At 40.1% G+C, this 15,616-nt stretch overlaps 1 protein-coding gene and 1 long non-coding RNA gene across 6 annotated transcripts in view; both read left to right on the forward strand.

Annotated features, from left to right (window-relative positions):
* LOC120065325 (neurofascin-like) overlaps positions 1–15,616 on the forward strand; it is a 101,892-nt gene that overhangs the window by 50,006 nt on the left and 36,270 nt on the right. For all 5 annotated transcript variants that reach the window (XM_039016227.1, XM_039016230.1, XM_039016228.1 and 2 more), the window contains exons 8-12: positions 10,656–10,770; positions 10,961–11,142; positions 11,249–11,386; positions 11,596–11,739; positions 11,867–11,978. In XM_039016227.1, the coding sequence (XP_038872155.1) occupies positions 10,656–10,770; positions 10,961–11,142; positions 11,249–11,386; positions 11,596–11,739; positions 11,867–11,978 (691 nt within the window). The remainder of the gene's footprint in view (positions 1–10,655; positions 10,771–10,960; positions 11,143–11,248; positions 11,387–11,595; positions 11,740–11,866; positions 11,979–15,616) is intronic.
* On the forward strand, positions 6,806–8,127 carry LOC120065326. Its single transcript, XR_005478661.1, has 2 exons — positions 6,806–7,903; positions 7,964–8,127. It is a non-coding gene; the product is annotated as an uncharacterized LOC120065326 (long non-coding RNA).

Genomic DNA, 15,616 nt, shown 5'->3' on the forward strand with positions numbered 1-15,616 from the left:
TCAGTTCTTGCAGTTCAATATCCAGTTACTGATGGTGGTTTGAACACGGTGCTTGACAATCCCTGTCAAAACAGTATAAAATGGCAAATGATGAAATACATAGAACAATGATAAACATAAAGACACTTCAGAAAAAGGGATCTAAATCTGCACTAGAAAGGATTCAAAACAGCATCATGCTGTTTAGAAGCTTTAGAAAGAGGAAACAGCATCATATTGTTTAGAAACTTTAGAAAGAGGAAACAGCATCATAGTGTTTAGAAGCTTTCGAAAGAGGAAACATCATCATAGTGTTTAGAAGCTTTAGAAAGAGGAAATATCATCACAATGTTTAGAAGCTTTAGAAAGAGGAAACAGCATCATAGTGTTTAGAAGCTTTAGAAAGAGGAAATATCATCACAATGTTTAGAAGCTTTAGAAAGAGGAAACAGCATCATAGTGTTTAGAAGCTTTAGAAAGAGGAAACAGCATCATAGTGTTTAGAAGCTTTAGAAAGAGGAAATATCATCATAGTGTTTAGAAGCTTTAGAAAGAGGAAACAGCATCATAGTGTTTAGAAGCTTTAGAAAGAGGAAACAGCATCATAGTGTTTAGAAGCTTTAGAAAGAGGAAACATCATCATATTGTTTAGAAGCTTTAGAAAGAGGAAACATCATCATAGTGTTTAGAAGCTTTAGAAAGAGGAAATATCATCATAGTGTTTAGAAGCTTTAGAAAGAGGAAACAGCATCATCATGTTTAGAAGCTTTAGAAAGAGGAAACAGCATCATCATGTTTAGAAGCTTTAGAAAGAGGAAACAGCATCATCGTGTTTAGAAGCTTTAGAAAGAGGAAACAGCATCATAGTGTTTAGAAGCTCTAGAAAGAGGAAACAGCATCATATTGTTTAGAAGCTTTAGAAAGAGGAAACATCATCATAGTGTTTAGAAGCTTTAGAAAGAGGAAACAACATCATATTGTTTAGAAGCTTTAGAAAGAGGAAACATCATCATAGTGTTTAGAAGCTTTAGAAAGAGGAAACAGCATCATAGTGTTTAGAAGCTTTAGAAAGAGGAAACAGCATCATATTGTTTAGAAGCTTTAGAAAGAGGAAACAGCATCATAGTGTTTAGAAGCTTTAGAAAGAGGAAACAGCATTATAGTGTTTAGAAGCTTTAGAAAGAGGAAACAGCATCATAGTGTTTAGAAGCTTTAGAAAGAGGAAACATCATCATATTGTTTAGAAGCTTTAGAAAGAGGAAATATCATCATAGTGTTTAGAAGCTTTAGAAAGAGGAAACAGCATCATATTGTTTAGAAGCTTTAGAAAGAGGAAACATCATCATAGTGTTTAGAAGCTTTAGAAAGAGGAAACAGCATCATATTGTTTAGAAGCTTTAGAAAGAGGAAATATCATCATAGTGTTTAGAAGCTTTAGAAAGAGGAAACAGCATCATATTGTTTAGAAGCTTTAGAAAGAGGAAATATCATCATATTGTTTAGAAGCTTTAGAAAGAGGAAATATCATCATAGTGTTTAGAAGCTTTAGAAAGAGGAAATATCATCATAGTGTTTAGAAGCTTTAGAAAAAGGAAATATCATCATATTGTTTAGAAGCTTTAGAAAGAGGAAACAGCATCATATTGTTTAGAAGCTTTAGAAAGAGGAAATATCATCATAGTGTTTAGAAGCTTTAGAAAAAGGAAATATCATCATATTGTTTAGAAGCTTTAGAAAGAGGAAACAGCATCATATTGTTTAGAAGCTTTAGAAAGAGGAAATATCATCATAGTGTTTAGAAGCTTTAGAAAGAGAAAACAGCATCATATTGTTTAGAAGCTTTAGAAAGAGGAAATATCATCATAGTGTTTAGAAGCTTTAGAAAGAGGAAACAGCATCATCATGTTTAGAAGCTTTAGAAAGAGGAAACAGCATCATAGTGTTTAGAAGCTTTAGAAAGAGGAAATATCATAGTGTTTAGAAGCTTTAGAAAGAGGAAACAGCATCGTAGTGTTTAGAAGCTTTAGAAAGAGGAAACAGCATCATATTGTTTAGAAGCTTTAGAAAGAGGAAATATCATCATAGTGTTTAGAAGCTTTAGAAAGAGGAAACAGCATCATCATGTTTAGAAGCTTTAGAAAGAGGAAACAGCATCATAGTGTTTAGAAGCTTTAGAAAGAGGAAACAGCATCATAGTGTTTAGAAGCTTTAGAAAGAGGAAACAGCATCATATTGTTTAGAAGCTTTAGAAAGAGGAAATATCATCATAGTGTTTAGAAGCTTTAGAAAGAGGAAACAGCATCATATTGTTTAGAAGCTTTAGAAAGAGGAAACAGCATCATAGTGTTTAGAAGCTTTAGAAAGAGGAAACAGCATCATATTGTTTAGAAGCTTTAGAAAGAGGAAACAGCATCATATTGTTTAGAAGCTTTAGAAAGAGGAAACAGCATCATATTGTTTAGAAGCTTTAGAAAGAGGAAACATCATCATAGTGTTTAGAAGCTTTAGAAAGAGGAAACAGCATCATAGTGTTTAGAAGCTTTAGAAAGAGGAAACAGCATCATAGTGTTTAGAAGCTTTAGAAAGAGGAAACAGCATCATATTGTTTAGAAGCTTTAGAAAGAGGAAATATCATCATAGTGTTCAGAAGCTTTAGAAAGAGGAAACAGCATCATCATGTTTAGGAGCTTTAGAAAGAGGAAACAGCATCATCATGTTTAGAAGCTTTAGAAAGAGGAAATATCATCATAGTGTTTAGAAGCTTTAGAAAGAGGAAACAGCATCATAGTGTTTAGAAGCTTTAGAAAGAGGAAACAGCATCATAGTGTTTAGAAGCTTTAGAAAGAGGAAACAGCATCATAGTGTTTAGAAGCTTTAGAAAGAGGAAACATCATCATAGTGTTTAGAAGCTGTAGAAAGAGGAAACATCATCATAGTGTTTAGAAGCTTTAGAAAGAGGAAACAGCATCATAGTGTTTAGAAGCTTTAGAAAGAGGAAACAGCATCATATTGTTTAGAAGCTTTAGAAAGAGGAAACAGCATCGTATTGTTTAGAAGCTTTAGAAAGAGGAAACACCATCATAGTGTTTAGAAGCTTTAGAAAGAGGAAACAACATCATATTGTTTAGAAGCTTTAGAAAGAGGAAATATCACCATAGTGTTTAGAAGCTTTAGAAAGAGGAAACAGCATCATATTGTTTAGAAGCTTTAGAAAGAGGAAACAGCATCATCATGTTTAGAAGCTTTAGAAAGAGGAAACAGCATCATATTGTTTAGAAGCTTTAGAAAGAGGAAATATCATCATAGTATTTAGAAGCTTTAGAAAGAGGAAACAGCATCATAGTGTTTAGAAGCTTTAGAAAGAGGAAACATCATCATAGTGTTTAGAAGCTTTAGAAAGAGGAAACAGCATCATAGTGTTTAGAAGCTTTAGAAAGAGGAAATATCATCATATTGTTTAGAAGCTTTAGAAAGAGGAAATATCATCATAGTGTTTAGAAGCTTTAGAAAGAGGAAACAGCATCATAGTGTTTAGAACCTTTAGAAAGAGGAAACAGCATCATAGTGTTTAGAAGCTTTAGAAAGAGGAAACAGCATCATATTGTTTAGAAGCTTTAGAAAGAGGAAATATCATCATAGTGTTTAGAAGCTTTAGAAAGAGGAAACAGCATCATAGTGTTTAGAAACTGTAGAAAGAGGAAACAGCATCATAGTGTTTAGAAGCTTTAGATAGAGGAAACAGCATCATAGTGTTTAGAAGCTTTAGAAAGAAGAAACATCATCATAGTGTTTAGAAGCTTTAGAAAGAGGAAACAGCATCATATTGTTTAGAAGCTTTAGAAAGAGGAAACAGCATCATATTGTTTAGAAGCTTTAGAAAGAGGAAACAGCATCATATTGTTTAGAAGCTTTAGAAAGAGGAAACATCATCATAGTGTTTAGAAGCTTTAGAAAGAGGAAACAGCATCATATTGTTTAGAAGCTTTAGAAAGAGGAAACAGCATCATCATGTTTAGAAGCTTTAGAAAGAGGAAACAGCATCATCATGTTTAGAAGCTTTAGAAAGAGGAAACATCATCATAGTGTTTAGAAGCTTTAGAAAGAGGAAACAGCATCATATTGTTTAGAAGCTTTAGAAAAAGGAAACATCATCATAGTGTTTAGAAGCTTTAGAAAGAGGAAACAGCATCATAGTGTTGAGAAGCTTTAGAAAGAGGAAACAGCATCATAGTGTTTAGAAGCTTTAGAAAGAGGAAACAGCATCATATTGTTTAGAAGCTGTAGAAAGAGGAAACAGCAGCATATTGTTTAGAAGCTTTAGAAAGAGGAAACAGCATCATATTGTTTAGAAGCTTTAGAAAAAGGAAACATCATCATAGTGTTTAGAAGCTTTAGAAAGAGGAAATATCATCATAGTGTTTAGAAGCTTTAGAAAGAGGAAACAGCATCATCATGTTTAGAAGCTTTAGAAAGAGGAAATATCATCATAGTGTTTAGAAGCTTTAGAAAGAGGAAACATCATCATAGTGTTTAGAAGCTTTAGAAAGAGGAAACAGCATCATAGTGTTTAGAAGCTTTAGAAAGAGGAAACAGCATCATAGTGTTTAGAAGCTTTAGAAAGAGGAAATATCATCATATTGTTTAGAAGCTTTAGAAAGAGGAAACAGCATCATATTGTTTAGAAGCTTTAGAAAGAGGAAACAGCATCATAGTGTTTAGAAGCTTTAGAAAGAGGAAACAGCATCATCATGTTTAGAAGCTTTAGAAAGAGGAAACAGCATCATCATGTTTAGAAGCTTTAGAAAGAGGAAACAGCATCATCATGTTTAGAAGCTTTAGAAAGAGGAAACAGCATCATATTGTTTAGAAGCTTTAGAAAGAGGAAACATCATCATATTGTTTAGAAGCTTTAGAAAGAGGAAATATCATCATAGTGTTTAGAAGCTTTAGAAAAAGGAAATAGCATCATATTGTTTAGAAGCTTTAGAAAGAGGAAACAGCATCATAGTGTTTAGAAGCTTTAGAAAAAGGAAACATCATCATAGTGTTTAGAAGCTTTAGAAAGAGGAAACAGCATCATAGTGTTGAGAAGCTTTAGAAAGAGGAAACAGCATCATAGTGTTTAGAAGCTTTAGAAAGAGGAAACAGCATCATATTGTTTAGAAGCTTTAGAAAGAGGAAACAGCAGCATATTGTTTAGAAGCTTTAGAAAGAGGAAACATCATCATATTGTTTAGAAGCTTTAGAAAAAGGAAACATCATCATAGTGTTTAGAAGCTTTAGAAAGAGGAAATATCATCATAGTGTTTAGAAGCTTTAGAAAGAGGAAACAGCATCATCATGTTTAGAAGCTTTAGAAAGAGGAAACAGCATCATAGTGTTTAGAAGCTTTAGAAAGAGGAAACAGCATCATAGTGTTTAGAAGCTTTAGAAAGAGGAAACATCATCATATTGTTTAGAAGCTTTAGAAAGAGGAAACATCATCATAGTGTTTAGAAGCTTTAGAAAGAGGAAATATCATCATAGTGTTTAGAAGCTTTAGAAAGAGGAAACAGCATCATATTGTTTAGAAGCTTTAGAAAGAGGAAACAGCATCATATTGTTTAGAAGCTTTAGAAAGAGGAAACATCATCATAGTGTTTAGAAGCTTTAGAAAGAGGAAACATCATCATAGTGTTTAGAAGCTTTAGAAAGAGGAAACATCATCATAGTGTTTAGAAGCTTTAGAAAGAGGAAATATCATCATAATGTTTAGAAGCTTTAGAAAGAGGAAACAGCATCATATTGTTTAGAAGCTGTAGAAAGAGGAAATAGCATCATAGTGTTCAGAAGCTGTAGAAAGAGGAAATATCATCATAGTGTTTAGAAGCTTTAGAAAGAGGAAACATCATCATATTGTTTAGAAGCTGTAGAAAGAGGAAATATCATCATAGTGTTAGAAGCTTTAGAAAGAGGAAACAGCATCATCATGTTTAGAAGCTTTAGAAAGAGGAAACATCATCATAGTGTTTAGAAGCTTTAGAAAGAGGAAATATCATAGTGTTTAGAAGCTTTAGAAAGAGGAAACAGCATCATAGTGTTTAGAAGCTTTAGAAAGAGGAAATATCATCATAGTGTTTAGAAGCTGTAGAAAGAGGAAACGACTCCAAAATAGAAGGTATCTAATTCTGCACTGGGCAGAACTGGGCAGAACTACTAAACATAATAGTGTTTTCAACCTTTTTTGTTAGTGCTCCCAGTTCCTGCAAGGTGTTGTACAACATTTAATTAAGTGCTGTCACAACACACCGTATAATGTTTCAAAGCATCTCAGGATGACGTGTTTCAATACTCCAGCAAAGTTAATGTTTCGTCTCCTTCAAGTTATAGGGGCAGCTCAGTTGCCACTCGTTTTGGCGTTACAAAGCACTTAATTTTAACAGTGCACCACCAACCAGAACAGCTTCAATGCACCTTGGCATAAAGGTGTCTGGAACTCTTTTGGAAGTATGTGGCACCGTTCTTCCATGAGAAACTCCATCATTTTGTGTTTTGTTGATGGTGGTGGAAAAGGCTGTCTCAGGCGCCTCTCCAGAATCTCCTATAAGTGTTCAATTGGTTTGAGATCTGGTGACTGAGACTGCCATGGCATATGGTTTACATAATTTTCATGCTCAACAAACAATTCAGTGACAACTCGTGCCCTGTGGATGGGGGCATTATCATCCTATGGGGGCATAACCATGGTAGCTGAAAGAATGGCCTGCCCAGCATTTTTATACATGACCCTAAGCATGATGGGACGTTAATTGCTTAATTAACTCAGGAACTACACCTGTGTGGAAACACCTGCTTTCAATATACTTTGTATCCCTCATTTACTCATGTGTTTCCATTATTTTGGCAGTTACACGTATGGTCTGTGCCAGGTGTTTGTACTAATCCCTGAGATACTCTCCAAGTGTCACTAAAAACACTGCCACACTCTCTGTCTGCAGGGCACTGGAGATGCTAACCGTTAACAAATTATTTAATCCCATAGGCCTACAGATCAGATCTGCATCACAGAATTAGCTAACGCTAATTGTGCCTGGTTCATTATAGCCCCATTAGTCTTGAGGCTAGTTCCTTTTAATGTGGGTTAACCTTCTAATTCGACCTAAGGTCTTTAAAGTTTTGTAACACTCACAACACTCACTCACTGTCGTATATGTTTTACTGTCTGATGAAGTGTTGTATTTATTTATGTGTATTATTTACAATTTTGAGGTAAAGGGTAAGTACTGTGATATGAAATATATGAGTTATCCCACCAATAGCACACACTTTTCTGTCCTTAAAACGCAACAAACAAATAAGCAGCTCACAGCCACGAGTGTTGCCACTGATCTATGTGTAACCTCCCTTCATGACACAGTACAACATTTCTGATACATTATCTTTAAGAGGATAAATCCTTTAATGACCGAACCCTGAACCCGACTTAGAGCGCATAAGGTTCTGGAAAGGATCCAAATGTTGGCAGGGGAAAACGTTAGTGATTTAACATCACCAGCCTAATGCCTAAGCCCTGCGGTGGTGTTGTTATATGAAGCATGTCACTGAAATATCTGAACTCAGCAACCCGAAAATATGCTCTTTCAATTAGATCAAACGATTTCCTTAGAAGAAAGGAAAGAAAAGAAGAAACAGTATGTTTTCTGTGTTTCATCTGGTCTCTTTTCTCTGGCGGACTGAAAGTCAGAGATCAACGTTGTTGTTTTGCTTTCTCCTCTGGTTTAAATGGCACTCCATGGGAGTTGACAGACAAGGAACAGCTAACAGGTTTCTCCTCTGGTTTAAATGGCACTCCATGGGAGTTGACAGACAAGGGAACAGCTAACAGGTTTCTCCTCTGGTTTAAATGGCACTCCATGGGAGTTGACAGACAAGGAACAGCTAACAGGTTTCTCCTCTGGTTTAAATGGCACTCCATGGGAGTTGACAGACAAGGAACAGCTAACAGGTTGATCTGGCTGCGGAACAAACAGGAAAACGAGCCAATGCTACGTGGGGCGGCATAAAGAGATGGATGAGGACATTCTACGGATGTAGATTAACCGTTTAATCCGTTTGCTTGGCGGAGATGCTGACATAGAAGCATGAACATAATAAACCAATTTGTTTTCATTTGTCTCTTATCCTTATAAGGAGCTTGTTGTAACGACTTTCCTCTTCTTCTGACGAGGAGTAAGAGATATAGGACCAATTTGCAGCGTGGTAAGTGTCCATTTTAATATGTAAAACTGAACACTACAAAAATACAAAATAACAAAGTGAATGAACAAACGAAAATCGAAACAGTCCCGTATGGTGCAAACACAGACACAGGAAACAACCACCCACAAAACACAAAGGAAAACAGGCTACCTAAATATGGCTCCCAATCAGAGACAACGACTGACACCTGCCTCTGATTGAGAACCATACTAGGTCAAACACATAGAAATAGAACAGAACAAAACATAGAAAAACAACATAGAATGCCCACCCCAACTCACGCTCTGACCAAACTAAAATAAAGACATAAAAAAGGAACTAATGTCAGAACGTGACAGTACCCCCCCCCCCCCCCCCAAAGGTGCGGACTCCGGCCGCAAAACCTGAACCTATAGGGGAGGGTCTGGGTGGGCATTTACCGCGGTGGCGGCTCTGGAGCGGGACGTGGACCCCACTCCACCATAGTCTCGGCTCACTTATGTGGCACCTTAGGAGTAGCGACCCTCGCCACCGACTCCGGATTGGAGACCCTAGTAGAGGGCGCCGGACTGACGGGCGCCTCTGGACTGACGGGCGCCTCTGTACTGACGGGCGCCTCTAGGGACTGACGGGCGCTTCTGGCCTGACAGGCGCCTCTGGCCTGACGGGCGCCTCTGGACTGAAGGGCGGCTCCTGACTGAAGGGCGGCTTCTGACTGAAGGGCGGCTCCTGACTGAAGGGCGGCTCAGGCGGCTCCTGACTGAAGGGCGGCTCAGGCGGCTCCTGACTGAAGGGCGGCTCAGGACAGACAGGCGGCTCAGGACAGACGGGCGGCTCAGGCGGCTCAGGACAGATGGGCGGCTCAGGACAGACGGCCGGCTCAGGCGGCTCAGGACAGACGAGAGAACCTGGAGGGAGGAGACGGAGAGACAGCCTGGTGCGTGGGGCTGCCACAGGACCCACCAGGCTGGGGAGACCTACAGGAAGCCTTGTGCTTGGAGGAGGCACCGGAAGGACCGGGCTGTGGGGGAGCACAGGAGCTCTGGTGAGCAGCCTTGGCACCAATCCCCCAGGCTGGATGACTACTCTAGCCCGGACCCTCCAGAGTGCAGGCACAGGTTGAACCGGGCTGTGGGTGAGCACTGGAGATCTGGTGCATATTACGCGCACCTCTCCCTTAGGCTCAATTCCCACATTCGCCCGGCACGAGCGGAGCGCAGGCATAGGGCGCACTGCACCCTCCCAGCGCCCCGGAGACACAGCACGCAGAGCTGGCGAAGGATACCGTGGACCGAAACGGCGTACCGGAGACCAGACACGCTGAGCCGGCACAATACGCCCTGGCTGGATGCCCACACTCGCATTACACTTTCGGGGGGCTGTCCTATAGCGCACCGGGCTATGGGCGCGTACTGGCGACACCGTGCGTTTAATCGCATAACACGGTGCCTGACCAGTAACGCGCTGCTTACAATAAGCACGAGGAGTGGGCTCAGGTCTCCAACCTGACTCCGCCACACTCCCCGTGTGCCCCCTCCCAAAACATTTTTGGGGCTGCCTTGCCGCTCAGCTTTTGCTGCCTCCAGCTCTGCCTTGGGGCGGCGATATTCCCCAGCCTGTGCCCAGGGTCCTTTTCCATCCAAAATGTCCTCCCATGTCCAGGATTACAGAAATCGCTGCTGCCGTTTACCACGCTGCTTGGTCCTTGGTTGGTGGGTGATTCTGTAACGACTTTCCTCTTCTTCTGACGAGGAGTAAGAGATATAGGACCAATTTGCAGCGTGGTAAGTGTCCATTTTAATATGTAAAACTGAACACTACAAAAATACAAAATAACAAAGTGAAAGAACAAACGAAAATCGAAACAGTCCCGTATGGTACAGACACAGGAAACAACCACCCACAAAACACAAAGGAAAACAGGCTACCTAAATATGGCTCCCAATCAGAGACAACGACTGACACCTGCCTCTGATTGAGAACCATACTAGGCCAAACACATAGAAATAGAACAACAGAACATAACATAGAAAAACAACATAGAATGCCCACCCCAACTCACGCTCTGACCCAACTAAAATAAAGACATAAAAAAGGAACTAAGGTCAGAACGTGACACTTGTACACTTATGGTGTCCGAAGTGAGTTTTGGATTAAACATAAACTCAATGATTGTGTTTGATTAGAATTTGGATGAAGGTGAATGTGTCGAATATTTAGTGTGGGTGTGATCATGGTGGTTTGTGTGTTAAACCCTTCCTCTCCTGTCCCCAGGTTGTAAGGTAGCAGAGACCCCCTTAACTTCCTCTCCTGTCCCCAGGTCGTAAGGTAGCAGAGACCCCCCCTAACTTCCTCTCCTGTCCCCAGGTCGTAAGGTAGCAGAGACCCCCCTAACTTCCTCTCCTGTCCCCAGGTCGTAAGGTAGCAGAGACCCCCCTAACTTCCTCTCCTGTCCCCAGGTCGTAAGGTAGCAGAGACCCCTCCTAACTTTCTCTCCCCCACGGGGACTGACAGCTCAAGGATGATGGTGCTGAGAGGACAAAAACTACAGCTGGAGTGTATCGCTGCCGGAGTGTGAGTGGCTGAAATACTCATGCACACGCACGCAGTCACACACACACACACACACACACACACACTCGCGCGTGCGCACGCACACACACACACACACACATACATACCTTTCTCAAGAAAAATAACACCCAATCTCACTCCCCCTTTCCCTTTTCCCCCCTCACCCACTCTCTCCCTATCCCTCTGTCAGTCCCACCCCCAGTATAAAGTGGTTTAAGAAGGGAGGAGACCTGAACCAGAAGGTGAAGCTAGACAACTTCAATAAGACTCTGCGTATTGACAGCGTGTCAGAGGAGGACGCAGGGGAGTACATGTGTATGGCCAACAATCAGATAGGAAGCATCCGACACTCCATCTACGTCCAGGTTAAAGGTATACACAGAGGAGGTGTTTTGTGTGTTTGTGCTCGCGTGTGTGTGTCTGTATGTTGATCTTTGTGGTTGACCTTCTGACCAACGGCATCTCTTGAACCCAACAGCATCTCCCTATTGGCTGGACAAGCCGTTCAACCTGGTGTTAGCACCGGATGAGAACAGTCGTCTGGTGTGTCGGGCCAATGGGAACCCCAAACCACTCATCCAGTGGCTGGTCAACGGAGAGCCTATGGAGAGCGATAGTGAGTCCTTCACAACCCATTCAACATCAATCATCACCCTGCTGTGTTCTAATGAACATAGAGTACCATCAGAATAAACAAACTCAAATCAGCATTTCTATTGCCAACCAGTTTTCACTATTTACATTTATATCCCTCTATTCTTTCTCTTCTATCTTCTCTCCCCCATTTCTCTCCCTCTGCCCTCTACCTCTCTCCCCATCTCCCAGGCTCCCTGCCCAACCTCAGCAGATCGGTGGTAGGTGACACCATCATCTTTCGCTCTGTTCAGATCGGCAGCAGCGCTGTGTACCAATGTAACGCCTCCAATCACCATGGTTACCTGCTGGCCAACGCTTTCGTCAGCATACTGGGTAAAGAGAGGGAGTGGTGTTGGTGGTGATGAAGATGATGATTATGATGATGAGTGATGAAGCTATAATGAAATAGGACTAAATATGTCAATTGTGTCTCTCTCTCTTGCTCTCTCTCTCTCTCTAGACATGGCTCCCAGGATGCTTGGTGCTAAGAACCAGCTAATAAAGGTGATAGAGAACAACAGAACCTTCCTGGACTGTCCCTTCTTTGGCTCGCCACTTCCTGAGCTACGTTGGTGAGTTTACTTTATTTGGATCCCCATTAGCTGTCGTGCAACAGCTACTCTTCCTGTGGTCCACAAAAAACCTAAAATACATATACTGATGAGTATGTAAAGATAGACCCAGATAGAGAATATATGGAGATGTATGGGTAAACCACTTCTCCAATATTTTTGGCCCTACAACAAAGAACAAAGAACAAACAGCAAAAACATATACATGATCAAATACAAGTCATAGAATCAACTATTAAAGACTACCAGAACCCACTGGATTCTCCAATTACATTGAAGGAACTACAGGACAAAATACAAACCCTCCAACCCAGAAAGGCCTGCGATGTTGATGGTATCCTCAATGAAATGATAAAATATAAAGACAACAAATTCCAATTGGCTTTACTTAAACACTTTAACATCATCCTTAGCTCTGGCATCTTCCCCAATATTTGGAACCAAGGACTGATCACCCCAATCCACAAAAGTGGAGACACATTTGACCCCAATAACTACCTTGGCGTATGCGTCAACAGTAACCTTGGGAAAATCCTCTGCATTATCATTAACAGCAGACTTGTACATTTCCTCAGTGAAAACAATATACTGAGCAATTGTCAAATTGGCTTTTTACCAAATTACCATACGACAGACCACGTATTCACCCTGCACACCCTAATTGACAAACAAACAAACCAAAACAAAGGCAAAGTATTCTCATGCTTTGCTGATTTCAAAAAAGCCTTTGACTCAATTTGGCATGAGAGTCTGCTATACACATTGATGGAAAGTGGTGTTGGGGGAAAAACACAAGACATTATAAAATCAATGTACACAAACAATGAATGTGCGGTTAAAATTGGCAAAAAACACATTTTTTTCCACGGGGCCGTGAGGTGAGACAGGGAGGCAGCTTGAGCCCCACCCTCTTCAACATATATTTCAACGAATTGGCGTGGGCACGAGAACAGTCTGCAGTACCTGGCCTCACCCTACTAGAATCTGAAGTCAAATGTCTACTGTTTGCTGATGATCTGGTGCTTCTGTCCCCAACCAAGGAGGGCCTACAGCAGCACCTAGATATTCTGCAAATATTCTGTAATACTTGGGCCCTGACAGTAAATCTCAGTAAGACAAAAAAGGTCCAGTCGCCAGGACCACCAATACGAATTCCATCTAGACAACGTTGCCCTAGAGCACACAAAAACTATACATACCTCGGCCTAAACATCAGAGCCACAGGTAACTTCCACAAAGCTGTGAACGATCTGAGAGACAAGGAAAGAAGGTCCTTCTATGCCATCAAAAGGAACATACAATTCAACATACCAATTAGGATCTGGCTAAAAATACTTGAATCAGTTATAGAACACATTGCCCTTTATGGTTGTGGTCCGCTCACCAACCAAGAATTCACAAAATGGGACAAACACCAAATTGAGACTCTGCAAGCTGGTTAGCAACACTGCAACACAATTAGACCCATCCAAATCATGAGAAAACAAAAATATATTACTTGACACATTGGAAAGAATTAACAAATAAACTGAGCAGACTAAAATGCTATTTGGCCCTAAACAGAGAGTACACAGTGACCAAATACCTGACCACTGTGACTGACCCAAACTTAAGGAAGGCTTTGACTCAGTGAGCATAGCCTTGTTATTGAGAAATGCTGCAGTAGGCAGACCAGGCTCTCAAGAGAAGACAGGCTATGTGCACACTGCCCACAAAATGAGGTGGAAACTGAGCTGCACTTTCTAACCTCCTGCCAAATGTATGACCATATTAGAGACACATATTTCCCTCAGACTACACAGATCCACAAAGATTTTGAAAACAAATCAATTTTGATAAACTCCCATATCTACTGGGTGAAATACCACAGTGTGCAATCACAGCAGAAATATTTATGAAAAACAAACACCATTGTAAATACAACCCATATTTATGTTTATTTATTTTCCCATTTGTACTTTAACTTCTTCTGGCTGCAAGCCCGAAGCCGGGCACAATATGACAACAGCCACTTCAAGTGCAGGGCGCGAAATTCAAAATATATTTTTTAGAAATATTTAACTTTCACACATTAACAAGTCCAATACAGCATATGAAAGATAAACATCTTGTGAATCCAGCCAACATGTCCGATTTTTTTAAATGTTTTACAGCGAAAACACCACATATATTTATGTTAGCTCACCACCAAATACAAAAAAGGACAGACATTTTTCACAGCACAGGTAGCATGCACAAAGCCAACCTAACTAACCAAGAACCAACCAAACTAACCAAGAAACAACTTCATCAGATGACAGTCTTATAACATGTTATACAATAAATCTATATTTTGTTTGAAAAATGTGCATATTTGAGGTATAAATCATTTTACATTGCAGCTACCATCACAGCTACCGTCACAAATAGGACCAAAGCAGCCAGAGTAATTACAGACACCAACGTCAAATACCTAAATACTCATCATAAAACATTTCTGAAAAATCGATGGTGTACAGCAAATTAAAGACAAACATCTTGTGAATCCAGCCAATATTTCCGATTTTTTAAGTGTTTTACAGCGAAAACACAATATAACATTATATTAGCTTACTACAATAGCCTACCACACTACCGCATTCATTCATCAAGGCACGTTAGCGATAGCAATAGGCACGTTAGCGATAGCGAATAAACCAGCAAAAGATATATAATTTTTGACTAACCTTGATAAGCTTCATCAGATGACAGTCCTATAACATCAAGTTATACATACACTTATGTTTTGTTCGAACATGTGCATATTTAGAGCTGAAATCAGTGGTTATACATTGTGCTAACGTAGCATCTTTTTCCCACAACGTCCGGATATTTTTCTGACACTCACATATTCTGACCAAATAACTATTCATAAACATAACTAAAAAATACATGTTGTATAGGAAATGATAGATACACTAGTTCTTAATGCAATCGCCGTGTTAGAATTCTAAAAATAACTTCATTACGATATGCAGTTTACGTTATGGCGAGAGCGTGCCCAAAACCTGGCCGCAAACTACTAGTTCACATGTACGACAGATATAAGAAATAACATCATAAAATGGGTCCTACTTTTGATGATCTTTCATCAGAATGTTGTACAAGGGGTCCTTTGTCGGGAACAATCGTTGTTTGGATTTAGAATGTCCTCTTCTCCAATCAATTAGCACGGAAAGCTAGCAAAGTGGCGCGAAGCTCTCCTTCCTGAACAAAGGAACAAAAACGCAACACGCCTAACGTCCCGAAAAAATTTCAATAATCTAATAAAACTATATTGAAAAAACATACTTTACGATGATATTGTCACATGTATCAAATAAAATCAAAGCCGGAGATATTAGTCATCTATAACGACAGCTGTACAGAAGGCAAAACCAGGTCCCTTCACGCGCTCTCCAGAAAACAGGAAACTGGTGACACGTCATGCCGAGAGCTTTTATTCGACCCTAGATCAAGTTATACACTCCATTTCTTCTCTCACTGCCTGTCGACATCTAGTGGAAGACGTATGAAGTTCATGTATTCTAATAAATATCAAGGACATTTATAGGCAGGCCCTAGAACAGAGCATCGATTTCAGATTTTCCACTTCCTGTCAGGAAGTTTGCTGCAAAATT

The sequence above is a fragment of the Salvelinus namaycush genome, chromosome 20 (assembly GCF_016432855.1).
Source record: "Salvelinus namaycush isolate Seneca chromosome 20, SaNama_1.0, whole genome shotgun sequence".
NCBI classification, from domain to species: Eukaryota; Metazoa; Chordata; class Actinopteri; order Salmoniformes; family Salmonidae; genus Salvelinus; species Salvelinus namaycush.